The sequence below is a fragment of the Rhincodon typus genome, chromosome 16 (assembly GCF_021869965.1).
Source record: "Rhincodon typus isolate 14 chromosome 16, sRhiTyp1.1, whole genome shotgun sequence".
Taxonomy (NCBI): domain Eukaryota; kingdom Metazoa; phylum Chordata; class Chondrichthyes; order Orectolobiformes; family Rhincodontidae; genus Rhincodon; species Rhincodon typus.
Window position 1 is genome coordinate 22,048,368 of NC_063347.1, and position 27,493 is coordinate 22,075,860.

At 39.5% G+C, this 27,493-nt stretch overlaps 1 protein-coding gene across 2 annotated transcripts in view; it reads left to right on the forward strand.

The window, feature by feature from the left end:
* Window positions 1-27,493, forward strand: part of pparg (peroxisome proliferator-activated receptor gamma) — a 103,196-nt gene that overhangs the window by 72,846 nt on the left and 2,857 nt on the right. For both annotated transcript variants that reach the window (XM_020510910.2, XM_048606501.1), the window contains 5 exons: window positions 7,146-7,379; window positions 8,275-8,444; window positions 9,099-9,237; window positions 22,286-22,485; window positions 23,578-24,025. In XM_020510910.2, the coding sequence (XP_020366499.1) occupies window positions 7,154-7,379; window positions 8,275-8,444; window positions 9,099-9,237; window positions 22,286-22,485; window positions 23,578-24,025 (1,183 nt within the window). In that variant the 5' untranslated portion in view covers window positions 7,146-7,153. The remainder of the gene's footprint in view (window positions 1-7,145; window positions 7,380-8,274; window positions 8,445-9,098; window positions 9,238-22,285; window positions 22,486-23,577; window positions 24,026-27,493) is intronic.

Here is a 27,493-nt window from a genome sequence, read left to right on the forward strand (position 1 = left end):
ATATTCTGAGTTCAGTGAATACCCTCACACAATTGAAAGGTCAATCCTGCAAGCCTTGTGATCATTCAACCATTTTCTTCTGAGTGCTTCTGTCTTGGTCTTCTTGGATGCCAACTCAAATGCCTAGCTTATTCTCTCATGGACCTGAGCATCTCCAGTAGAAGATGTGGGAACATAAGGTCAATAAGAAAACCTCGGCCTCATCAACAGAGGGAAAAGTTTGGAGAATTATCTGTGGGTGAGTGCGGGGTATTATTTTAAGCACAAACCAGTTCCAGAAAGTACTCTGACTACTTTCGTTTAGTCTTGGGAGGCAAGCTGCACAGGCATTCATGCATGGTGTGGCTGAATTATTCACACTGTCCATTACCTTCTGGAGCATGCCACGTGGTGCAGCTTTTTGCAATGCCAAAGAACTTGCAAAGTTCCTGTAGGATCTTGCTGTTAAAATTACTCCCCTGACCACTGTGAATCTGATATGGAATACTGAAATGGACAAACCAATCATGTCCTAACACCATGACCCCATCCCCCTCTCTTTTTTTCTGCATGTAAACTAATGTTTTCCCAGCCACCATCAGTTCTGAGGAAGGGTCACCAGACTCGAAACGTTAACTCTGTTTTCTCCTCCACAGATGCTGCCAGACCTGCTGAGCTATTCCAGCAACTTTGTTTCTGTTCCTGACTACAGCATCCACAGTTCTTTTTGGTTTTCAATCATGTTCTAACACTGGCTATAGTTAAAGCCTTTCAATCATGGCCTGGAATGGCCTGAGTGAGCTTGGTAAAGACATGCATGATTATGGGAACGTGCTTTGTCACCTTTATTGTTGGGGGGGGTGTCAAAGACCCCAAAAGTCCATTGCAAGGATCTCCAGAGGTCTCTTGATGATCAGGGTCCCATGCTGTAGTGAAGCTGCTTCCCTGCTTTAATTAAAGTTACACCTCTCTCAACTGCATCAGCAGTTCTTAATATCAGCAGCCATCCCAGTCCAGTAGCAGTAACCGATCAAAATGTCACTGAACTTCTGGGAAATGGCCCACCTCAAAGCCAGCAGTTCATGTTTCACACTGGAGTAGTTCTGCATTCTTCTCTGGCTTGTCTCGAAACTTCGAATGGCATAAGCGATAACTTCTGTTCTGACCTTGAACCTGTGACAGCAAGGCCAAGGAAACTTGTGTGGGTATCATTATGAGTGGGAAATGAAAATCTGAGTAGCCAATGACCCATGATGAGATGAACTTGTGCCTGAAGGTGCAAAAGGATTCTTCACATTGCTGGGGTCTAAATCCCTATGTTGCTCTGTGATGTACCACACCTCATACATCCTTTACCACCAGCTCCTTAAGTATTTTCTGATTTCCTTAACAAGTCATGGAGCTTAGCCTTGCACACAACTCCTACAGTACACAACCAAATGAAGAGATACACAAAGCTCCCCCTCCATCTTAGGTCAGGACCAGTCCTGTATTGCTGTGTTCTTGTTGTGGTCAGGATTAATACCTTCTTAGTAACAAAGTGCCTGAGGTGCATATTGGATGACACCTCACTCCAAAGAGTTACCCAAGTAGTCCCTGACTTCCTACTAGATCCAGTGGCAAGGAATCTTCACTGCACAATTATCTTTAGTCACAAGCCTGTAGTTTACCAGGTCACGATATCCAATTTCATCATCTTTACTGCAAGTTTTCCACTTCTTGTTGAGGGTAGAAACAAGCTATCTCCTCTGGGTCTCATCCAACTCACCAATGTGATCTTTGAAATGAGTTCCTGTAGGATCTTGCTGTTAAAATTACTCCCCTGACCTTCAGTTAGTCCATTGGGCATGATTGTGGCAGGTTTAAGGACACTTAGGTGTGTTCTTGCTTGGAGACAAGCATGTGTGTCACTAAAACTGGCAATCTGCATGATTGCTGTATCCTTTTGCCCCACAGTAATGTGGGAATCTCCCAGAATTACACCAAACGAGACCTCTGCTAGGCCTGATGTCAACCAGTTAGAGACAGCTGGCGTGTGTCATCAGGAATAGTGATGGTGCAGGCAAGTAAATGAGCAATCTGATTCCCTGCTATCGAACAGCTGTAGGTTGGTACATCTCAAATGCGAGGAGCAAGTCAAAAACAATTGAGCTCTATCTGCCAACCTCTTAATGTATTGTTCATTGCTGTCACCAGATATGCTTTCCAAAGATGCCTAGGTATCTTTTAACTATTCAATCCAGCGCCACAGTATTGTCAACTTCCTTACTTCCATTGGAGTATCAATTAAGTCATGAACTACTGCAAACCCCAGGCTGTGAAAAATGTGATTGAGGATAAATACAGAGTGTCATGATTTAGCTGTCATGTGGGATACCCTACCCCTACAAAGTGGAGACATGGATGAGGCTCACACTACTCAGCAAGATACTTTCAAGAAAACTGGTAAATAATGGGGTTGACCCCTCCACTCCCGTGTCAGTTTTGCACAATGGTTCCACTTTGGCAAAGTTCACATTTACTGTGGGGAGGTCACTCTGCGTAAGAACTCTTCCTGAAGAAACCTTACCTACTGCCTGGCTCTTGATTTTGATTTGATTTATTGTGGTCACATGTACCTAACTACAGTGAAAAGCTGAAAACTGTGCAGGCAGATCACAGCAAACAAGGGCATACAGATGATGGGGTGCTTAGACAGAGTTTTCAGTGGGGAGTGTTCCTGTCCTGAAATCGATTGAGGCTCTTAAGTAGGAAATGATTGCCTTAAGAGCCTATCCCACTGCAGGTGATATTCACCCAGCAGTGGGCAGAGGACGTGAATTTTCAGAAGCACAAAATGCAAGACCTGTGAGGTTGCTTGTGGCCCGTGGAGGTGGGGAGTGTCAGTGGTCTTTTCTTTAAAGGCTCTCAATGTCTGACCAAGGGACCTTGCATTGGAAAGCGAATCTGCTGAAAGCCACACCTGCCCTTTCTGGCTGGGTCCATATTTCTAAGTCACAGGTTGTGTCCTAGCAGCAGCCATTGCCTCCCCAATGATGTTGTGAATCAATGTCATGTTGCCAGCCTCTGATTGCTGAGCAGCTGTCAACAGGTAGGTCTTCTGCGATTGGAGCTCAATGATCTTTCCCCAAAGAGATGACCAGAACTTCAGCTAACATTTCAACCAGCTACAAGGCCCTGTTATTTCTATGAAGTAGCACCCAGTAAAGTGTGTTATTATAACGATTGAAAATGTTAGCATTATTGAATGATGTGTAATTGAATTTTAATGGTACACCATTTCAATTACTATTCGACATTCTGTGGCTCTAAAAAAAAATGTTGCAAAAATTGAATCTTTATTCCTGAGAAGCACTTTTTAAAATGCCAGAATTTTTAAAATCAGTCTTGACATTTCAGCTTTTACATTAATTCTATGTGCGTGCCTGTTCTTCCTAGAAACTGATTGAAATATGGCTTATTATTTGTTCCTTTACTTCCTGCTTTGCTAATTGTAAGAATTCTTCAATCATACCAGTTTGCCTGATGCCTCTATCATTATTAGACACCACAGTTTTCCTGTTGATTGGACCAGATTCATACTGCGTTGGAATAGACAAAATTGATACTCTTAAAATTGTCTGGACTGATTGGACTTGGATACTCTTCCTTACTTCACTTTAAATGCTAAATAAATTGTAATTGTTATTATTTAAGCAAACTATTTTATTTTTCTAAATGGGATTGCAGTCAATTGGAAGAACCATATACAACTGAATAGTTTCAATAGGATCCTACATAGCGAATAAAAGCAAGAAAAACCTCAGGAACAAGCAATCACACGTTAGGACACCCAGAAGTGAATGTTGACAGTATAAACAAAGAAGAGAAAACATTGGGAATGAAAAAATATTGGATAGGTGGCACAGCAACAACTAAGAAAAATTAAACGGCAATAGGAAAAGGTGAAAAATCTGAGGTACAATCTCAGTGAGGTGTAATGAATGTTTGAGGCCATAGTAACAGTATTCTGAATCTATTACAAAGGATAAATATTCAAAACATAACAACAAATATAAAAACTTTGACCATCCACAAATCATCTACTGAAGATCTGAAAGTGTTGATTATTTCGTTACGGTTAGATTTTAGTGAAGCACAGAGAGCTATTTTGCATCATGGAAAGTTATTGTAAAATCCATAGTAAGAAAAGTTGCTTTCAACCTTCAACCCTTGAACAAATTGTGTGTCAGAACTGCATCAAAGTTAAGAGATGCAAAAACAGATACAGGAAATAATGATCAGATTTTATCACCAAATAAATAGTAGTACATCTGTAATTAGCTAGCTTTCAGTACACCATGGCCCATTTTATGCAAAGTAAAAATGCCCAATATATTGGCTCTGAACGTGGACATCCTGCTTGTTATAGGCTTAATAATTGCATCTAATTTATGCCTCGTCATGAGATTTCAACCTACATTAATTAATGTGAACTGATGAGTCTTAAAGTGACCAAAACTTATATGATATTATTTTGAGTGTAACTTTTGAGGTGAATAATAAAAACCCAAAAACCACACACAACTTAAGTTGTGACTATGTTCTACTTAATGTACCTTGCCACTTTGGAGTTGCACGGATACAGTAAGTAAGTTTCATTGTGGGACATCTAACAGCACTGTAGAAGCAGCAATAGTGTGAGGACTGATTGATTCAAGAAGCTGACCCACAATTACCTTCTCTAGGGATTGCCAGCATCACCCACGTGCACATCAACAAAAATAAATTGCCTGAGTCGAGAGAGAAAATTATGCCTGGAGTGATATAAATTGCCAAAGTAGTGTATCAGTTTTCGTTTGGCTGTTTTTGTTTCACTAGCATAATTTGCACTGGTAAACAGAATACTGCATAGCATTGATTGACAGTGATATCCTCTGTTGAAGCAAGAACAATTGCAACATAACTACTATATGTTTTTTGATTTGATAACTTGCAGCTGGTTTCCAGAAAATATATTGTATACATTTTTAGTGCTGCCCATAAATTGTGTGGTTAAATCCAATCAGTACTTTCCTAGATCACTACTAACCAGAATATATTGTCACTTATAAATTGGCTTACTATATTTGAAAGTTGCTCTACAATGAAGAACTGAAGCCAATTTCTTGCAAAAATAGTCTTATATTTACATTTAAGTACATATCTTTTTAAATTGTCTTTTCTTATATTTGATGTGTTAGAAGCAAACAAATTGCAGCTGTATTTTTAAAATTTTACTTGTTCCCATTTCTGCAACTTGATATAAAAATGGTAGCGGTCTGAAAGTTATAATCTTCTGTAGTGAATACTCTCAGATCATATTCATGTGATGTGGTGAACAAAGGAAGTATTTGTTCTGAGTTTTTCTCCACTGATGCTGGAATTCTATACATTAAGAAAAAAAACGCTGTTACAACTATAATGACCTAATGTTATAATTTAATAAATTTATTATTCCTTCAATGTATAATTGCATAATCAACAGTTGTTTTTCTGCTTTGAATCCTATTCATACTATACATTGTTAAACTGAGTGACCTTGGTTTATCATGCTTGTATTGTGCAATGCATACAGCTCATTGCATCAACTAGGAAATCATTATTTGCAGGTGATTTGAAGATAATTAATTAAAGCTGAGTTTATAGTTCTTCGGAAGTGACTGGGGAAACAGAAACGTGTTTATGCATTTAAAAATTACTCAGAAAAGTTTGGCCATTTAACCTTCTCACCGGGGAGATCCGTTAAGCTTATTCATGCATTTACTTTAACAAGTTTCTTTTGAAGTAAATACTTATTGTTTTAAAAGATATTTACATAAATGTACAAAATTTACATAATTTTAATCATCAGATAAATAGAATGATAATGCTTCTGTTTTGATACAACATTATAACTATAGTATGCTGGTAGTATACTGAAGGAAAATAGCTTAAGTTTGAAAAGGAATTAATTTTAAAGATCAAGTTAAGGACCTCAGATTATTGGACAGGTTTTAGTAGTATCACCGGGCTCACTGGTATTGTTAAGCAATATATTCAAGCTTAGATCTCAAAGATTAACAGAGCAATAATATACATGCTTCCTGAGCAGTTCCATAGTTCCTGTGCTGATCTTATCAATTCTGGTTTTGCATCAATTTCTTTCTGTCATGAACTACACACCTAACTATCACAAATGCACTGAAGCAGAAATTAGGCAGAAGTTTCTTTCAAGTTTAGACTTCTTGCTGCAGAGGCAGGACGTGCCAAAATCTAATGATGAAGGATTGATAGAAATTACTGTTTGGGTCTCATCAATAATTGGAGTGGGATAGACTGTTTTGCTGGTCATGGCTCCACAGTCTGCTCACCAAAAGGGCAAAATCCTCTTTGACTGCCAACCTCCTAAGAGGCCGCTATCGGGTAAGGTCCAGAAACAAGGCTGTTGTTTAAGCAGAAAATGCGTGAGGGTGTTAGGAGGCAAACTCTGTGTTTGTGGAATTAGAATGAAAACACCCCAATGCATCAACAAGGATCACAGGGGAAGTCTGGCTAAAGCATATTCAATTGCTCACCCAATCATCCAAAATAAATTATATGAATGAACAAATTAATTAGTTTAATGTCCCATTCTGAAGTGGTGCAGTGAGTGGGCAGTATGCTTTTTTCAGCATGTAGGATTGCTAAGGTTCTGTTTTCACTGATGAACATCTGTTCATGTTATTTTATAGAGTAGCGCTGTTGTTCTGGAAAAGCTTGGAACAACAGTGCTACCATGAACATGTGCAGGAAATGTGAATGCAATTTCCAACATAAACTGGATCACTTTCAATATAGTGGCATGGAAGTGCCCTTAAGAGCATTGTGGTCAACCTACAGCATGTGGACTGCAGTGGTTGATAAAGACAGTTCACCACCTTCTCAAGCAACTAGGGACGGGCATTAAGTGCTGGCCAGCCAGCAACATCCATGTCCCATGAATGAATAAAAAAATTACAAATAACTTTTCAGGAGAAATGTTCCTTTTTACTATTGTAACTTCTATGAATTATTTGAAATGCTTACTGTTCTGTTGACAGTTCCAGTTTAGATTGTACAAGAATCCAAGCAGGATTCCTGACATAAAAGACAATCATATTCCATTTTTACTTTTTTTATCCACTCAGGATCAAGAATGGTGGATACACAATTGCCTCTATGGCCCATCAACTTTGCTATGGGTACAATGGACCTTTCGGAACTTGCCAACCACTCTCATTCCTTCGATGTAAAGCCATTTGCTACTGTAGACCTTTCCACGGTTTCTGCAGTTAATTATGAAGATCATACTTCAACCTCTATAAGAATTGACGAGAATTCTTCAGACTGTAAATATGATGAAAGATTTCTGGACTACCAAAGTATGTTATTATATTTGATTGTATTTATGAAATAACATATCCAATAAAAGTTATCTGCTATTTTCATAATTTTTAATTCATTTTTAAAGTTTGGATTACAATATTTGAATTTTCATATCATAGGTAAAACATGTTTGTGTGAAACCTTCTTGTTTACATCTTCTGGCCACCCTCAAAGGAAAAATAGGGCTGAGTAATAATGAAAAGTTCGATTCAGGGAATGGGAGAGCAAATGATAGCTTAAAGTATATTTCTGAGAATGTAGGATAAATGCCTACCTAGCATTAACAAGTGTAGACAAAACCAATGTAATTAAAACAACATCAAGTGAAATAAAGGAGATAGACAGACAAACTGCGTATCCTACCACATAGAAGGACAAAATAACAATCGAATACATGTTCTGCTCTGGGAGTCTTGGGTTTTACCATTCACGTTCAGGGAATAAAAGCCCAAATATTTTGGTTAAGTTACAGGTTAATGATAGAACAGTACAGCACAGTACAGGCCCTTCGGCCCACAATGTTGTACCGATCTATTATCCTACTCTAAGACCAAAGTAACCTGCATACCTTTCATTTTACTATCATGCATGTGCCTATCCAAGAGTCGCTTAAATGTCCCTAATGTATCTGACTCCACTACCATCTCTGGTGCATTCCATGCAACCAGTACTCTCTGTGTAAAGAGAGGTTCAATTGATTCTAGTTATGTGAGCATTTTCTACTTGAATATCAGGATTTGAAAATCGGCAAGACCTGTTTGAAGCTGCATCATTTTATGAAAACCTCTAATTTGAAGCTCTAATGTGCAATGTAAAATTATTCTCAATGTCTTCTAATGCCTGGCTTGACTTATATAAATTTTAAATGAAAAATAAATTATCTTTACACAGGTGCTATTAAAGTTGAACCATCTTCCTTGAATGACAATTCAGGAAAAGAGCTTTCATTTGCAAGGTTACAAGAAGATTCATCAAATTCAGCCCTGTCTATTGAATGTAGAGTGTGTGGAGACAAGGCCTCAGGTTTTCATTATGGGGTCCATGCATGCGAAGGATGTAAGGTTTGTTGAATTTATGTTACTGTTCTTAATCTATAAGAAAAAAACAGAAGCATTTTTATAGAATACTGCTGTATAAATATTTAATTACTTGTGCATTTCGTTGCATGTATACTTTAAAATTTGTATACAGTAGGAAGGTATCACTGTGGCACTGCTCAATCTTTCTCTTTTTTTTAAGCATAGTTAGTCCAGGAATCTAAAATTGTAAGTAAATACAAAGAAAAAAGGTGTTCAATAGCACAGTGGCTCAGTGGTTAGCACTGCTGCCTCACAGCACCAGGGACCCCAGTTCAATTCCAACTTCAGGCAACTGTCTGTGTGGAGTTTGCACATTCTCCCAGTGTCAGTGTGAGTTTCTGCCAGGTGCTGTGGTTTCCTCCCACAGTCCGAAGATGTGCAGGTTAGGTGGATTGGCCATGCTAAATTGCTCACAGTGTTCAGGGATGTATAGATTAGATGCATTAGCGATAGGAAATGCTGAGTTACCAGGATAGGGTAGGGGAATGGGTCTGGGTGGGATGGTCTTCGGAGATTTGATGTGGACTTGTTAGGCCGAATGGCCTGTGGGGATTCTATGATTCTAACTTTCTAGCAAGATTAACTCCTATTTAATAGACCCGTTCCATCAATAATATGATTTGATTTGCATAACAGGGATTTTTCCGGAGAACAATCAGGCTGAAGTTGATGTATGACAAATGCGATCTAAACTGTAGGATTCAGAAAAAAAACAGGAATAAATGTCAGTACTGCCGATTTCAGAAATGTCTCGTAGTGGGCATGTCGCATAATGGTAGGTATATGTAAAATTGTCTCTCTGTAACTATTGTACATTGATTTCTCACATTCTTCAAAATGTTGAATGCTTAGAGCATAAGAGTTTGAAAAAGAGACTTATAAATACTACTGTAACAAAATTAAATCCATTATCACCTGTTTAAACACCAGCCCTCCTCACTTACACACCCATATTTCATTAAGAACAGGCAGTAATGTTAAACTTCTCCTCCGATCCTCCTACTCTCTCCCAGCAAACATGCAAAAATGCTTTGACTTAACTAATCCTCTCTATAGAGGCATGTCTTTCAGCAGTCTTGCTGCAAACTATAACTGAATATATGAGGATTCACATGTATGGGCTTGTGCTGCAGCTCAGCTATTAAATACATCAACACACCCTTCGTATATTAATTCTTGGGATACAGGTGTTATTAGCAGCATTAACATCTATTGCCCATCCTCAGATGCCATTCAGAAAGTAGTGTGGGAAAAAAAAATCAATTAAACCTGGAATTGATTGGTATGTAGTGAAATAGTCTAGTATACCTTTAAATGGAACTCTAATCATTTCCAAGTACTACTGGTTTTTGCTTCTATCTTGAACTGCTCATCTGCTACACTGGAAGACCCCAAGATTAGTCACAAGTGTGCTGTTTTGCCAATCCAACTGCATTTTTAATTGCATTATAACTCATGCAGATTAGATCTAATCTTCATTTACCCAACTGTGCTTAAGTTTGCTTTTGCTAAAAATGGTTTCAGCCACTGAACATTCAGAGCAAAAATCAGACATGCTTCCCTTTGGATCGCTATCCAACAGTTTCTGCAGAAAGTTTATCAATTTTGAGTGAGAAACAGGATGGAGCTCAGCGGTGATATTCAACAGTCATGTGCTTTATCAACATTAAGCTTAAATTTTGATCAGGGTTCTTTCACACACTAAATTAAAGCAATATGTCTAATGTCCTTTAGGGAAGGAAAGTGCCATCCTAACCTGGTCTGGTCTACATGTGACTCCAGACCCACAGCAATGTGGTTGACTCTGAACTGCCCTCTGGGCAATTAGGGATGGACAATAAATGCTGCCTAGCCAGTAAAGTCCTCATCCCATTAACAAATAGAGAAAAAAAAACAATATGTGTTAAAATAACATAATTGTAATGACTGTAATAAAACAAAGAACTGCAAACGCTGGAGGTCTGAAACAAAAACAAATTGTTGCTGAAATTCAGCAGGTTTGGCAGCATTTGTGGGAAGAAAGTAGAGTCAAGGTGTAGAGTCCAGTGACTCTTCATCAGACCATATGGCGTTTCAACAGCAATTTCTGTTTTATCTAAGATTTTCTGTCTACTGTCTGTCCTGGACTTATGACATGCTATGAGGAATGAGTTCTGTCAGGTAAGGAGATATGGTACACTAAATAAGTTTTATTAAAGGATGCGTGGATTTAAAAAATAACTCACAACAAATTGGCTCAAGTTCGAATCTCATTTTTGATGGATCATCACCTTCCTGGAGAGTCCCATTTGGCTGGACTGGAAGAAGAAAGGAGTCCTCTTGGAGTCCCCAGACCTGAGCAAATTTTGATTCTTTGATCATTTTGATACTGACAGTCAAGCTTGCCATGCAGTTCTGTTTCATAATTCTCTTAATCAAAGATCCAAGTAAAGATGTAATAGTATTTGAAGACTCCCCTAGCCGCTCCCCTAGCCAAGCTGTTCCTGTACAGTTACAACACTGGCACCTACCTGACAAAGTGGAAAATTGCCCAGGGCTGTCTTGTACATAAAAAGCAGGACAAATTCAAACCAGCCAATTACTATCGCCTCAATCCACTCTCAATCATCAGTAAAGTGATGGAAAGTGTCGTCAACAGTGCTATCAAGCAGCACCTGCTCAGCAATAGCCTACTAAGTGATGCCCAGTTTGGGCTCCATCAGGTCCACTCATCTCCTGACCTCATTACAGCCTTGGTTCAAACATGGTCAAAAGAGCTGAATTCCAGAGATGGTTGCACATTGCTCAGCATCATTCGTGACTCCTTAGACACAGAAGCAGTCCATGTGCCCAACAAGACCTGGGCAATATCCAGGTTTGGGCTGACAAGTGGTAACTAACATTTGCGCCACACAAATGCCAGGCAATAACCATCTCCAATAAGAGACAATCTCAACACCACCCTTGACATTTCAGTGGAGTTACCATCATTGAATTTGCCACTATCAGCATCTTTGATGTTACCATTGATCAGAAACTCAACTGGACTCCCACATGAAACATAGCAGCTACAAAAGCATGTCAGAGAGAGGACGGTGTTGGGTGAATATATTAGCATGGGTGGAGGATTGTTTAACAGGAAACAGAATTTGGATGAATATGTCATTTTAAATTGGAAGATTAACTATTAGAGCACTGCTGGTATCAGTGTTGCACCAACAACTGCTCATGATCCATTTTCATGACTTGGATAAAATGGCAGTTATTGTAGCCATAATTAATGATATCAAGATAGGTAGGAAGAGGGATACAAAGATTCTTCAAATAGATATGAATAGTTTAAAATGAGGAGACAAAAACTGACAATGAAGTTAAATTTGGAAAAATTGACATTTATTCATTTTGGCAGGAAGAATTGAGTAGCAGGATATTAAATGGAGAGTGATTGCAAAATGCTGTAGTACAGAGGTATCTTAGTATGTTTGCTAAGAATAATAAAAAAGTTAGCATACAGATACAGCGAGTAATCAGGAAAGCAAATGCAATGTTTGTCTTTGTTGCAAGGAGGCTGGAGGGAAAACAATTGCTACACCTGTGGAGCATTGGTGAAACCATACCTGAAGTACTGTGCACAGTTTTGTTTTCCTTACTTTAACAAGGATATATTTGCATTGGAAACAGTTCAGAGCAGGTCACTAGGCTGATTCCTGGGTTGAAAGAGTTCATAGAAACCCTATGGTGTGGAAACAGGCCATTCGGCCCAACAAGTCCACACCAACTCTCTGAAGAGTGTCCCATCCAGACTCCGACCACCCGCCCAATCCTATCCCTGCATTTTCCATGGCCAATCCACCTAATCTGCACATACATGGACACTGTGGTCAATTTAGCATGGCCAATCCACCTAACGTGCACATCTTTGGACTGTGGGAGGAAACTAGAGCACCAGGAGGAAATCCATGCAGACAAGGGGGAGAATATGCAAACTCCACACTGTGACCCAAGGGTGGAATTGAACCCAGGTTCTTGCGCTGTGAGGCAGCAGTGCTAACCACTGTGACGCTCCATGTCTTAGGGAAAAGGTTTGGCCTATGCTAATTGAAGATTACAAAAATGAGAGGTCATCTTCTTAAAACATTATAAGATTCTTCGGGGGATTGACAACTCCCATGTTGAGAGAATATTTCCTATTATGGCAGAATATGGAACATGGGGACATAGTTTCAGAATAAACTCTTCCATTTAAGATAATGAGTAATTTGTTAGAGGATTGTTTATCTTTATGTCATTTAATATATTCAAGGCTGAATTGGTCAGATGTTTGGGCAGTAAGAGTGTTAAGGGCAATTGGGGACAGGCAGGAAGTTGGAGTTATGGTCTTGAACTTACTGAATTGAGGACCAGGTTGATGGGTCAAATGGCCTTCTCATGCTCCAATTTTTTGTGTGCAACCTGCATTTAGCAGCAGTTGAACTATTTCATAGCCTAATCTGTTTTTGAGAGTGTTTTTCTTTTTAAAAACTCAAATTTGATCATTTGAAGTATGTCTGCAACATTGTTGATTTGGAGAAGTCAGATTTGTAAATGTGCCAAATGGAATTGTTTGGGAGCAATTTGACAGTAATAACCAAAAGATAAGTCACAAATATATTTGATGTGCTAAAAGGAAAAGCATTGTTCAGCTTTGTTACTTGGGTAGAAGACATAAAGGCATGACCCTTGCATTTTTTCTAGCATCGGAATTAATAGAAAGAAATTCCAGTGTATTCCACAAACAGCATGCAATTTTCCCCACCTGATTTTCCATCCACACCTCTGCCTGGGTTAAGTCCAGATGGTAATGATGAAAATCTACCCTATTATTTTGGGTTTGGTAAAATTGCCTCTAATCTGGCTTGTTAGTGCCTTGTGCTTGACACTAAATTCTAAATGCAAAAATATTTGCTTTGATATGTGCAGGTAGCAGTTGTGGGGAAGTGTGGAGCAAAACTTAACCTTCTCTTGGGAAGTAAGGCAGGGCAAGTGACAGAAGTGTTAGTAGGGAACACTTTGGGATTAAAACAAAATTGCTGAAAAAGCTCAGCAGTTTTTTGAGCTTTTCTTGAGGAAAAAAAAGTTTTTTTCCTTCACAGATGCTGCCAGACCTGCTAAGCTTTTCCAGCAACTTTGTTTTTATTCCTGATTTACAGCATCTGCAGTTTTTTCAAGTTTTTTTAACTCTTTGGGATTCATGATCATAATTCTATTAGTTTTGAAACTGTTATGGAAAAGGATAAGCCTTCCATAATGAGTTAAAGTTCTTAATTGGGGTAAGGCAAATTTTAATGCTATGAGACAAGAACCTGCAAAAGTTGATTGGAGTAGACTGTTTGCAGGTAAAGGGATGACTGACAAGTGGAAGGCTTTCAAAAGTGTGATAGTGAAAGTCAGAGACATTATGTTCCTATTTGAGTAAGGGGTAAGGCTGGTAAGAATAGGGAACAATGGATGAATAAAGATATTGAGTTCTATTCAAGAATAGGGAAGAATCGTATATTAGATATAGACAACTGGGATCAAATGAATCTCTTGAAGTGTATAAGAGAGTGTTCTGTTATGCCTAGAGGCATTCTTAAGAGGGAACTCAGGAAGGCAAAGAAGGTCATCTAGGGATATCATGTCTCTCAAACTTGATTGAGTTTTTTCAGGAAGTAACCAAAAAGTAAAATCCATGTAAACAACACCCACCACTCTGCCCTCATCAATCTTTTTGGTTACTTCCTCAAAAAACTCAATCAAGTTTGTGAGACATGATATCCCTTGCACAAAACCATTCTGACTATCCCTAATCATTCCTGTCAATGAATTTCATCAAGAAAAGAGAACAAGTTTGGATTGGATCTAACTGAAGCATGAGAACATGCTGAAGAAATTAAATGAAAGAAAATTGTAAGAATGTACAAAAAGAGAGAAAGGCAATGGTGATATTAAACAACTTGAAATTGAAAATGGGAGATTCCTGTAAGTAGCTGAAGTGGAAAGCACAATGCCAAAAAGTGGAAAATAAGTAGAGGAGCCATCCTTAAGCAGTTCACTGATATAAACAGAACACTTAGAAAATTATATAATTGATCACAGTCAACATAGATTCATGAAAAGCAAATTATTTTTGACAAATCCATTAGTGTTTGAGATTACAACAAGCAAAGTTCACAAGGCGAATCAATGTATGCATATTTGTTAGCATATATGTAAGCATATTTGTTATCATTTATGTAAGCATATTTGAACTTTACAAAAAAATGCATTCGATAAGGTAGTTGACAAAATTTTATTACACAAAATTTCATCAAAGGGGTTATAGATAATGCAGTAGTGTGGATTGGGTGAGTAGGGGAAAATAGTAGAAATAAACAGGTCATTTTCGAGTTGGCATGTTGTTACTAGAAGAGTTCTGCAATAACCAGCTCTTGGATGCGAGCTATTTATTTACCTATTTCAATGACGAGACTGAGTATCTAAGTTTGCTGCAGCTTCAAAGTTAACTGTGAGATGGTGCAAAGAGTTTGCAGGATACAAAAAGTTTGAGTACCAGATGGAATCTACAGCAAAGAAAGATGAAGTTAGAAAATTTGGTACTAAATGTAGAAAAGTGAAATATTTTTAAATTGGTTTCTATCTGGGAAATGTTGATTTCAGAAGAACCTATGTATCCTTGCTTATGAATCACAGCAGTTAACATGCAGCTACAGCAATCAATTAAGAAAGCAAATGGTGTGTTAGCCTTTATTAATGGGTTCAAAACGCAAGAATAAGGAAGTTTTGTTGAAATTGTCTTGTCTCTAATGTCTTGGAGACACCACTCTTGAAGTACTATGCATGAGTTGGGTATTTTTATCCGAAGAAACGTGCACATTGCTTCCATGGGAGTGCAGCTAAAGTTTACTATTCATTCCAGGGATTACAAAATCATTGTATGAGGAGCGATTGATTAAGGGAAGCTGATACACCCATAAATTTAGAAGAATGAGAGGAAATTTCATCAGGACAAATAAATGTTAAGGGGCTTTACAGGAAAGATACTAGGAGGGCATTTTCCCCTGACTAGGAGGTCTAGTGTTAGGCACCACAATTTCAGAATAAGGTCTGAGACGAGATTCATACAACTTTCGGAAATGTAGCACAGACAGCCAGGTTTCTGGTACTGAGACTGATTGTAATGTAACACAGAGTATGTCAACTTCCAAGCGATCAATTGTGATAGGGGACTCACTAGTCAGAGGCACAGACAAACATTTCTGTGGCCGGCAGCAAGAAATCAGAATGGTGTGTTGCCTCCCCATTGCAAGGATCAAGGCTAACTCTGAGAAGGTGCAGAATGTTCTCAAAGGGGAGAGGGACCAGCAGGAGGTCATTGTACACATTGTAGAAAAAGAAAAGGATGAGATTCTGAGGAAAGAATATAGGAAATTAGACAAGAATTTAAAAAGAAGGTCCTCAAGGGGAGTAATATCTGGATTACTCCCAGTGCCACAAATCAGTGAGGGTAGGAATAGGAGAATAGAGCAGATGAATGCATGGCTGAGGAGCTGGTGCAGGGGAGAAGGATTAACAGTTTTAGATCATTCGAATGTCTTCTGGGGTAGAAGTGATCTGTATAAGAAGGACCGATTGCACCTGAATTGGAAGGGGATTAATGTACTGGTGGGGAGATTTGCTAGCGCTGTTCGGAAGGATTTAAACTAGTACTGGGGAGGTGGGGGACTTGTGGCAACCAGGGAGATAGGAAAGAGATTAGTCAGACTGGTACAGTTGGGGAAAGGAACAAATCAAATAGTCAGGGCAGGTAGGAACAAAGTAGAGAACGAGGTAGGATTGATAAACTGCATTTATTTCAATGCAAGAGGCCTAACAGGTAAAGCAGATGAACTCAGGGTACGGTTGGAACATGGGACTGGGATATCATAGCAATTGCAGAGATGTGTCTCAGGGATGGACAGGACTGGCAGCTTTATGTTCCAGGGTATAGATGCTATAGGAAGGATTGAAAGGGGGGCAAGAGTGGAGGGGGAGTGGCATTTTTGATTAGGTGTAACAGTACAGCTGTACTTGGGGAGGATATTCCTGGGAATACATCCAGGGAAGTTATTTGGGCGGAACTGAGAAATAAGAAAGGGATGATCACCTTATTGGGATTGTACCATAAACCCCCCACCCCCCACAATGGTCAGCAGGAAATTGAGAAACAAATTTGTAAGGAGATCTCAGTTATCTGTAAGAATAACAGGGTGGTTATGGTAGGACATTTTAACTTTCCAAACATAAGCTGTGACTGCCATAGTGTTAAAGGCTTGAATGGAGAGCAATTTGTGTGTACAAGAAATTTTTCTGATTCAAGATGTGCATGTACCCACTAGAAAATGTACAAAACTTGGCCTACTCTCGGTAAATAAGGCAGGGCAAGTGACTGAGGCATCAGTCAGGGAGCATTTTGGGGGCAGCAGCCATAATTCTATTAGTTCTAACTTAGTGATAGAAAAGGATAGACCAGATCTAAAAGTTAAAGCTCTTAATTGGAGGAAGACCAATTTTTATGATATTAGGCAAGAACTTTCCAAAGTTGATTGGGACGGATGTTTGCAAGTAAAGGGACAGCTGGAAAATGGGAAGCCTTCAAGAATGAGATAACGAGAGTCCAGAGATGGTACATTCCTGTTAGGGTGAAGGGCAAGGCTGGTAGGTGTAGGGAATGCTGGATGACTAGAGAAATTGAGGTTTCGGTCAAGAAAAAGAAGGAAGCACATGTCAAGTATAGACGGCAGAGATTGAGTGAATCCTTAGAAGAGTATAAAAGCAGTAGGAGTATAATCATGCGGGAAATCAAGAGGGCAAAAAGGGGACATGAGATAGTCTTGGCAAAAAGGGTCAAGGAGAATCCAAAGGGATTTTATAACTACATTAAGGACAAAAGAGTACCTAGGGAGAAATTAGCGCCACTTAAAGATTACCAGGGCCGCCAATGTGTGAAACCGCAGGAGATGGGTGTGATACTGAATGAGTATTTTGCATCAGTATTTACTGTGAGAAGGGTATGGAAGATGTAGAATGTGGGGAAATAGATAGCAACATCTTAAAAATGTCCGTATTACAGAGGTGGTGGTGCTGGACATCTTAAAATGCACAAACGTGGATAAATCCCCAGGACCTGAACAAATGTACCCTAGAACTCTGTGGGAGGTTAGGGAAGTGATTGCTGGGCCCCTTGCTGAGATATTTGTATCATCAATAGCCACAGGCAAGGTGCCAGAAGACTGGAGGTTGGCTAACGTTGTGCCACTATTTAAGAAAGGTGGTAAGGAAAAGCCAAGAAACTACAGACCAGTGAGCCTGACATTAATGGTGGGCAAATTGTTGGAAGGAATCTTGAGGGACAGGATTTACATGTATTTGGTAAAGCAAGGACTGATTAGGGATAATCAACATGTCTTTGTGCATGGGAAGTAACGTCTCATTAACTTGATTAAGTTTTTGAAGAAGTAATAAAGAGGATTGATGGTGGCGGAGCGGTGGACGTGATCTATATGGACTTCAGTAAGGCGTTTGACAAGGTTCCTCATGATAGACTGCTTAGCAAGATTACAGAGAGCTAGCCATTAGGACACAGAACTGTCTTGAAGGTAGAAGACGAAGGGTGGTGGTGGAGGGTTGCTTTTCAGACTGGAGGCTTATGACCAGTGGTGTGCCACAAGGATCAGTGCTGGATCACTGTTTTTTGTCATTTATATAAATGATTGGATGTAAACATAGGAGGTATCGTTCGTAAGTTTGCAGATGACACCAAAATTAGAAATGTAGTGGACAGTGAAGAAGCTTACCTCAAGAGTACAGCAGGATCTTCATCAGGTGGACCAATGGACCAAGGAATGGCAGATGAAGCTTAACTTAGATAAATGTGAGGTGTTGCATTTTGGAAAGGCAAATCAGGGCAGGACTTATACACTTAATGGTAAGGTCCTGGGGAATGTTGCTGAACAAAGAGGTCTTGGAGTGCTTGTTCATAGTTCCTTGAAAGTGGAGTTGCAGGTAAAAAGGATAGTGAAGAAGGCATTTGGTATGCTTGCCCTTATTGGTCAGTGCATTGAGTAAGGGAGTTGCGATGTCATGTTGCAGCTGTACAGGGCATTGGTTAGGCCACTTTTGGAATACTGTGTGCAATTCTGGTCTCCCTGTTATAGGAAGGATATTATGAAACTAGAGAGGGTTCAGAAAAGATTTACAAGGATGTTGCCAGGGTTGGGGGATTTGAGCTATAGGGAGAGGCTGGATAGGCTGGGGCTATTTTCCCTGGAGCGTCGAAAGCTGAGGGGTGACCTTATAGAGGTTTATAAAATCATGAGGGACATGGATACAGTAAATAGACAAGGTCTTTTCCCCGGGGTGGGGGAGTCCAATTACAGGTTTCAGGTGAGGGGGAAAGATTTAAAAGGGACCTAAGGGGCAACATTTTCACAGAGGGTGGTGCATGAATGCAATGAGCTGTCAGAAGAAGATGCTGGTACAATACAACATTTTAAAAGGCATCTGGATGGGTATATGAATAGGAAGGGTTTAGAGGGAAATGGGCCAAATGCTGGCAAATGGGACTAGATTTATCATGGATATCTGGTTGAGTTGGACTGAAGGGTCTGTTTCTGTTCTGTACATCTGAATGATTCTATAACTGTCAATCAGGTCTGGATCTTTGTGGTTAGATGAATAATCACATTGCTGATATGACTGGTTATTACGCAGGTTGTTTATCTTAATAAACAAGGCATAACTTTTTAAGTGGGTTTTCCAACAGAGGTTTGTAAGCAAAAAAGGAGAGGTTCTCACCAGATTGACTGACTGCTTTTTTTTTGACTCTGGTGATTGGGGATGTTCACAGTGCAACCTGTGTCAGGATGAGAGGCAAACATCAAATGCAGAACGTTTGTGTTAATCTTGTGCTTGCACTAAATGGACAGGAGGTGAGCTACCCTGCTACAGTGATCCCAGCCGTGTACTTTCTTACTTAAAACATCTATTAACAGGAATTGCTGAAACCAATGACCCTGTATTTTTTGGTTGTGGGCAGTTCCACCACCTTTATAGTTATTTGAAAAGATTTCTAGTTGTTTTGGTTGTACCTCAGCCTCACGCTGCTGATCTTTGGGTACCTTCTGATTCCCCAAAACCTGTCCACCATCTACGAGGCACAAGCCAGGAGAGTGATGGAATAATCCCCACTTGCCTGGATGACTGCAGTTCCAGCAACATTCAACAACATCCAAGACAAAGCAGCCCATTTAATTGGCACCACAAACATCCACTCCTTCTACCACCGATGCTCAGCATTGAGAATATCAGTGCTCTCCATTATTATGAAATAAACCTAACAACATATTTGTGCAGTTAAATATGGATATCTGACAGTTACTGCCAGATTTATCATGCTTCTGTGCTAATTTTGCAACTGTGTTCTGTCACTGAGATATTTAGTGTTGAAATCTGAAACTGCATAAACTTGTTTCTCTTACTCACTAAAAGTAGCAGAAAAATGTAGGACTGATATGTTCAGGCATCGTATCATTATAGGTAAATCGTAATTGCTGCCAAACAACTCTCTGGTAATGAAGATTGAATGTTGATAAGGTTGGATTCCTTCAAAATTTGATTCGATCCTTTTAATTCTTTCTGTTAATTATGTCTGTTCATCATGCTTTATTTTGCTTTCTGCCTCGGTTTAAACGAAACTAAATCTACTTCCTGCTTTGTACTTCCTGTTTTAATTCTATGCAGGAGGTTTTAACTCACTTAAAAATCCATTCACTTACACAAGTAAAATTAGGTCCTGGAGATCTGCGTGAGGATTCTTTAATCTGATTGAAGAGCCAAGCTATTGCTTTCCATGTTCTCTCACATAACAGATCTCTTCTAGAAGCCACTATAGTGTGTCCATTCCAATATAAATACCTGATTAATAGCATGGTAAGTCATAATGTCTTACAGCACAAAAACAGACCCTTCGGTCCAACCAGTCTGTGCCAACCATAATCCCAAATTTAACTAGTCCCTACTGCCTACGCTTGGCCCATAACCCTCCAAACCTTCTTTATTCATGTACTTATCCAAGTGTCTTTTAAATGTTGTAACTGTACCCACTTCCACCACTTTTTTTGGAAGTTCATTCCACTCACGAACCACTCTTTGTGTAAGTAAAGTTGCCCCTCATTTATATCTTTCTCCTCTCACTTTAAAAATATGCTCCTAAGTCTTGAAATCCCTCACCAAAGGGAAAGGGCGTCGGTTATTCACTTTATCTATGCCCCTCATGGTTTTAAAAACCTCAACCTCCTATGCTCCAGAGTAAAAAGCCCCAGCCTATCTAGCCTCACCCTATAACTCAAACCCTCCATTCCCAGCAACATCCTGGTAAATCTTTTCTGAACCCTCTCCAGCTTAATAATATCCTTCCTATAACAGGGCGACCAGAACTGGACACTGTACTTTAGAGATAACTCTCTGGTATTTCTAAATGTGAAGTCTTATTCATCTCAATTTTAATTCTTTTTCAAACTTTTTTTTAAAAATAAGATTTGTTTACTTTTCCTTTGCCTCTATGTCTGCACCTTGTTAGATGTTGATTTCAAAATTTGCATTTACGCTTCCAAGTTCAGAGTTCTTACTGGTCATTTTGGGGGTGGGGAGTGATTTTTAATGAAGGCATTGGGGTGGTATTGCTTGACAGGTGAGAGACTCCTTTTGCCTTCTGGAAGAACCACTGATATTAAGTGGGTCTCAAGCATTTCAGTGGCCATTGGTGGATCGTCTTCAGAATCAAGGAATCCTAACCCTGAGAGATGATGGCAAATCAAATGTTTTTGATCACCAATGTAACCATGAAGAGAGTGGCTGGAGACCCTGGATCACAGAGTGACCCAAGCTAGAGATAGGCCATGGTCAGGGTGGGTGGTGGTGGGGGATGTGGGATTCTCGGGTCATGGCCAAGAGGAATCAGCAGAAAGGGCAGAGGGCTGGCTTTCAAATAACCCCAACATCCATTTTCTGGACACATTACTTAGGTGCTGAATGCATTTGAACAATGCCCACCACCACCTCCCTTCTCCCAGACCACAAGCAGCTTACAGAGTTTTTCTTGTTCATGCTGCATGGCAATAGGCCTGCCTGCAGCTCAGTTAACACCAGTGGTGGTGGTATGAGTTCCATATATATTCATTAATTGGTCAGTTAATGCTAGAAGTCTGACCATGGACCTTCCCACCTCAGACTTAATTTTGGTGACCAAAGAAAGCAGCAACTCATTACATGCCCTCAATACCACCAAACATGCCATGAAAGAGGCAATCATATCTTCCCTTTTATGATTCTTCAGTTTAATTACTTATGAAGACACACAATTGCTTGCTCCATTCACACAACCTCCAGATGCCCTTTAGAGGGCACCATACTTTTTGGTTCCCATGTTTGCAGTAAATTCCAGCACAATATCCCAATTAAGCCTATAGACAACTGTAAGAAATGGCTGGCCCATTGAATGTAAAACTGCCCCAAATTTGTTGCGGGGGTTATGGGAATACAAGCCATATACATCATTCACCACACTAAGAAACATCAGAACTACAAAGAGTAAATATTGACTGATGTGCAAAACTACTCAAGAAGTGGGACCTATTTATAATCATAGTTTCTATTAAAACTCTTCACTAACTTCAGTATGGATAGTACATGTTTTAACCTTACAATTTATCTTTTATGACTGTGATTTAATGACAGCACGTAGAATATATTTTAAATTGTCCTTGGTTTTTATGTTTATTTTACAGCAATTAGATTTGGCAGAATGCCACAAGCTGAAAAGGAGAAACTCCTGGCTGAAATATCCAGCGATGCAGAACAACTGAACCCTGAATCTGCTGATCTCCGTGCTCTTGCCAAGCACATGTTTGAGTCATACATTAAGGTTTTTCCTATTACCAAAGCTAAATCTCGAGCAATCATGGCTGGAAAAACAGGAGACAAATCGGTGTGTACGTTTTCCTATCTGTTCGATGATACAAAAATTGAATGTTATAATTTTCAGCAGTATTTCATTTGATTTGCTGAGCTTAGCTATTGACATCACATTCTAACTCTTGCCTGTCAGTAACCTGGTCTTCATATCCTCCCAGAAATCGCTGAACTCCATTAGATTCTCCTATCTCAGTAGATGACTGACTCCCAAGAAACACCACCAGTTGTGGTACTATGTTGAATTGGAACCTCTATGTGACATCAATTTTTAGCAGCTGAAGTCTGAGCAAGTTATATCCCAGCACCTATGCCAGAATGCAAACCCCTTCTCCACACTGGTATCTGCCACTCTCACGCCATGCTGTTTAGCCTCAATTTTTTTAGTGGCAGAAGGCATTGAGGGATAGAGATGGTGACCCTGCTCAGGTCTCAGGCAGGAATTGGTGTGGGGGGCGTGGTGGAGGTGGGGGGTTGGGGGGAGATGGTGGTGGGGTTGGTGGAGAGGGGGGTTGTGTGGGGTGGGGGAGATGTCTTTCTTACTGGCTCCCTTCCCACATAGTGCCTCACTACCCAAAACCTGTCTCCCCTTCCCTACTGATTGCTCCCAAGTCACCTGGATTTTCTATCAGATCCCCAACTCCCCCCCTCCACCCTCCCAGGTCCTGTCCTTCCCTCCACTCCCCTCCTCCACCCTGCCAGGTCCTCCCCTCCAAACCCTTCCCACGGACTGCCAGACTAGCCTCCATTTAGATGTATGACTTCAATGCTGGGGCCTGCCTGTAGTCCTGGCAGTGGCTATTGCTTTTTGCTTTGCTGCCAGGACCATACAGAGCTGCTGGCTGGTTGGAGTGGCTGACCCATCACTGAAGTAGGAAACTCTGCTGAGTAAGTGAGGAGCAGAAGTTCTGCCACAAAATAACTAAATGGCCACAGGTCAGTCGGCATCAGTACAGGGGCAGCATAGCGGAAAAGCCTGTAAAGTTCCTTCAGAAAAATGCAAACGGATAAGAATCTGAAGCCTTGTGTCTTAGTCCTGACATAGTGTATGAATGAAACTAAATTGTATTATCGTTGATGTAACATGAACTTATTTTTCTTATTATAGCCATTTGTCATTTATGACATGAATTCCTTAAAGGCTGGAGAAGAGCGTATCAAATTCAAACAAACACCACTGCAAGAGCAGAACACAGAGGTAGAAATCCGAATTTTCCAACGTTGTCAATTCCGTTCAGTGGAGGCTGTAAGGGAAATCACTGAATTTGCAAAATCTATCCCAGGATTCATAAATCTTGACCTAAATGACCAAGTGACTCTTCTTAAATATGGTGTCCATGAGGTCATATTCAGTATGTTGGCTTCCTTGATGAATAAAGATGGACTTCTGATTGCCTCTGGCCAGGGTTTCATGACTCGTGAGTTTTTAAAAAGCCTAAGGAAACCCTTTTGTGATATCATGGAGCCCAAATTTGAATTTGCCATGAAGTTCAATGGTTTGGGGCTGAACGACTGTGACATCGCAATATTTATTGCTGTCGTCATACTCAGTGGAGGTAAGAAATGCTACCTTTAGCTTGTGCTAAAAAAATACATTTTATGAATGTACATTTTTTTCTTGAAGTCTGCTGTTTCAGCAATTTTTCTCACCTCATCTGAAGGCATTGACACCTGGCTGGGAACACTTCGACCGCTACTGCTTGCATTTTGCACCTTGGCTTTTTGACCATTATTCAAGTGTTAACCTTGGAGTAAATGCTCTCAGCCTGATCAACCATAAGGGATGTTCAAAGAATAATATTTTCCACAAAAGGCCCTTGAGCTAACTCATGCTAACAGTTATTCTTTGGAGATGGTGGAGCAGATGTAGAATCCTAATAGTCTGATTTTCTGCTGTCAAATATAGTAATTTAAAATGTATTGAAGTAACTAATTTGTTTCAAAGTAGAATCTTGCTGAAGGGGATGAAATTGCAGTGTGTAATAATTAGCCAACAATTAAATACTTTTATTGTCTGCTGTTTTAACCGAGGGGTGATTTAATATTTCAACTTCATCCTCACAAATTTGAGGATTTCATCAATGATCTCTTTACATTTTCTTTGTTGTTTGTAATCTGTTTATTTCAGGGTACAGTACCTTTAAATTATACCATGTAGCCATGCACTTTATTATCCCAAAGAGGCTGGCTTGAGAGCAGACTGTCCTTCTGGTTGCTCTGTGGTCAGATAGTCATTTGGCTAAAGAGGGAACATTGAACTTCAATATTATTTCATGTTTGGATGAAATTGATGTTAATGTTTTGGCCTAATTTAAACTAATATGGTTTCTTTTTATGTACAAATATTCCAGTAGGATATCTTGTCATGTCCTCTCTAAAAGCATCAGTTTTAAAGTGTATTGGGATAGCTAAGGATAAGATGGCACTATGTAAATGAAAATATTTATTTTAATATAATGTTTGACATTGTTTTGATCCGCTAGCTGTACTACAACCACATGCCTTTACTAACTGGCATTAAACAAAGAATGCCTCCACATTGACAATGTGTTAAACTTAATTGAAAGTTAAAAATATAATAGTTAACCTGTGTCATTTTTAGAATTATTTTTCAGCTAAATAAATAGGATTTAGTTTGCATTGAAACTAGCTTGCTAAAACTGAATTAGTATAGTTGAGAATCGTCTTCTTGATAGTTTTATGGCAATTGCTGAAGTTAATACTAAACCTAAACTAGCACAATGCCATTTCTGCTCCATGTGAAAAGGTCTCTTTTCCAACTCAAGTTTGAGTAACGGCAGTTTCAGACATAAATTTTTGCCTATTTGAGTGTAGAAGTGTTCATTAGAACTGTAATTTCAACATATGGTGCTACGTACATGAAAATTCCTTGGCATAAACATTCATTCCCATCAGAATTTATTTACTTATTTTGAATGCCCAGCTCTTTGACAAGCATCCTGCTAAAACAAGTGATTTTAAAAGTCTTGTCTGAAGGTTGGCTGTTCACATTGAATCAGAGAAATAAATCTTTGTGCTTAAATGTTCTTGGAGCGGATAAAATGCATTGGATTTAGGCATATAATTCAGATAAAATCACAGAAATTTCTTTTTTTTAAACTAATTTATGTTGATCACAATCTAGCAACGATAATAGCTATATTAGGTGTCCTGATCACAAGCTTCATGGTTAGAACTGGTACAGGAATAGTGAATTTGTCCCAAATAAGGGTGGCACCCAGATAACTGATCCTCTTCATTTCTTGTCTATTACAAGAAAGATGATTAGCAAATACATAAATTATGATACAATTTGAACAATTTTTCATTGGAGAATCATGTAACTCAGAGATTTGTTTTGTCCACAGGGTGAAAAGATCTGCCAAATGAATGTATTGCAAACAAGGCTAGTTTATTTGAAAGGCTTTTATTTCACAATTTTGAGCTGTGTTACAAATTACCATAATTTGAAATAATAACAGGCAAGGCACAGAAATACGCAGCTGGTCTGGTTGCCAGGCCTCCTGAGTATTTTCCACATTCTCTGTTTTATTTCAGATTTCTAGCATCCACAGGATTTTGCCCAATTTGGTGCCAGAAAATTCGCCAAAGGTCCTTAGCACCTTCCAAACCCATGACCACTTCCATCTAGAAGAACAAGGGCAGCAGATACATGGGAACACCACCACCTGTGAGTTCCCCTCCAAGATGCTCACTATCCTGACTTGGAAATATATCACTATTTCTCCACTGTCACTGGGTCAAAATCATGAATCTCCTGCCCTAACAGTATCATGAATCTACCAACAGTACATGGACTGCAGCAGTTCAGGAACGCAGCTCACCACCACCTTCTCAAGGGGTAAATGATGGCCTAGTGGTATTATCACTAGTCTATTAATCCAGAGACCCAGGTAATGTTCTGGGGACCTGGTTTCAAATCCCATCATGCCAGATGGTGGAATTTGAATTCAATAACAATCTGGAAATAGGAGTTTCATGATGACCATGAAACCATTGCACCTGGTGCACTAATGTACTTTAGGGAAGGAAACTGCCATCCTTACCTGATCTGACCTAACCTACATATGACTCCAAACCCACATAAATCTGGTTAACTATAAACTGCCCTCAGGGCAATTCTGGAAGAGAGCAGTTAGGGATGGGCAAAAATGCTGGTCCAGTGATGCCCACATCCCATGAATGGATTTTAAAAAAACAACTGGTGAAGGTTTTGTTTCATTGTGTTTAATATCTGCACAGACTCCAAGAGTGACTGTTTGGGTCAACAAATTTTTATTATTGACTTGTGGGATGTGGGCGTCATTGGCAGGTCAGCATTTATTACCTGGTGCTAGTTTTTCTTTAAAAAGACATTTTCCAGAAGGCAGTTAAGAATCAACCACATTGCTGCTGATGAGTGTAACAACTAATTGCTGTGGGTCTGGAAATCCAATGTAGGCCAGACCAGGTAAGTATGACAGTTTCCCTCCCTAAAGGACATTAGTAAACCAGATGGGTTTTTCCGACAATCGGCAATGGATTTGTGGTCATCATTAGATTCTTAATTCCAGGTATTTTTTATTGAATTCAGGTTCCACCATCTACTATGGCTGGATTTGAACCAGGGTCCCTCGAATATTAAGAACTCTAAATTAACAGTCCAGCAATAATACCACTGCCTCCCCCTTGGAGCTAAAGTAGGTAAATAGATCATAATATAAATGAACCATGATCTAATTGCTGAAACAGGTTCAAGGGATGAAAGGTCTACTCCTGTTCCTATTTAAACAGCAGATTATTGATTGTCATTTTATGTGTTTTTAGAGCGTGGCAGGAAGCCTTACTTCCACTCATTTTGAAAAAGGCTATTTCTCTCATCACATATTTCTCGACATCACGAACAAACCCACTGTCAAAGAATGCAAACAAAACTAACCGGTTACTAATTAATTATGAACTGGTTACTAGGTCCTTGTTCACCCATATTACTTTATGGATTTCTTTCGTTATTTATTGCAAAC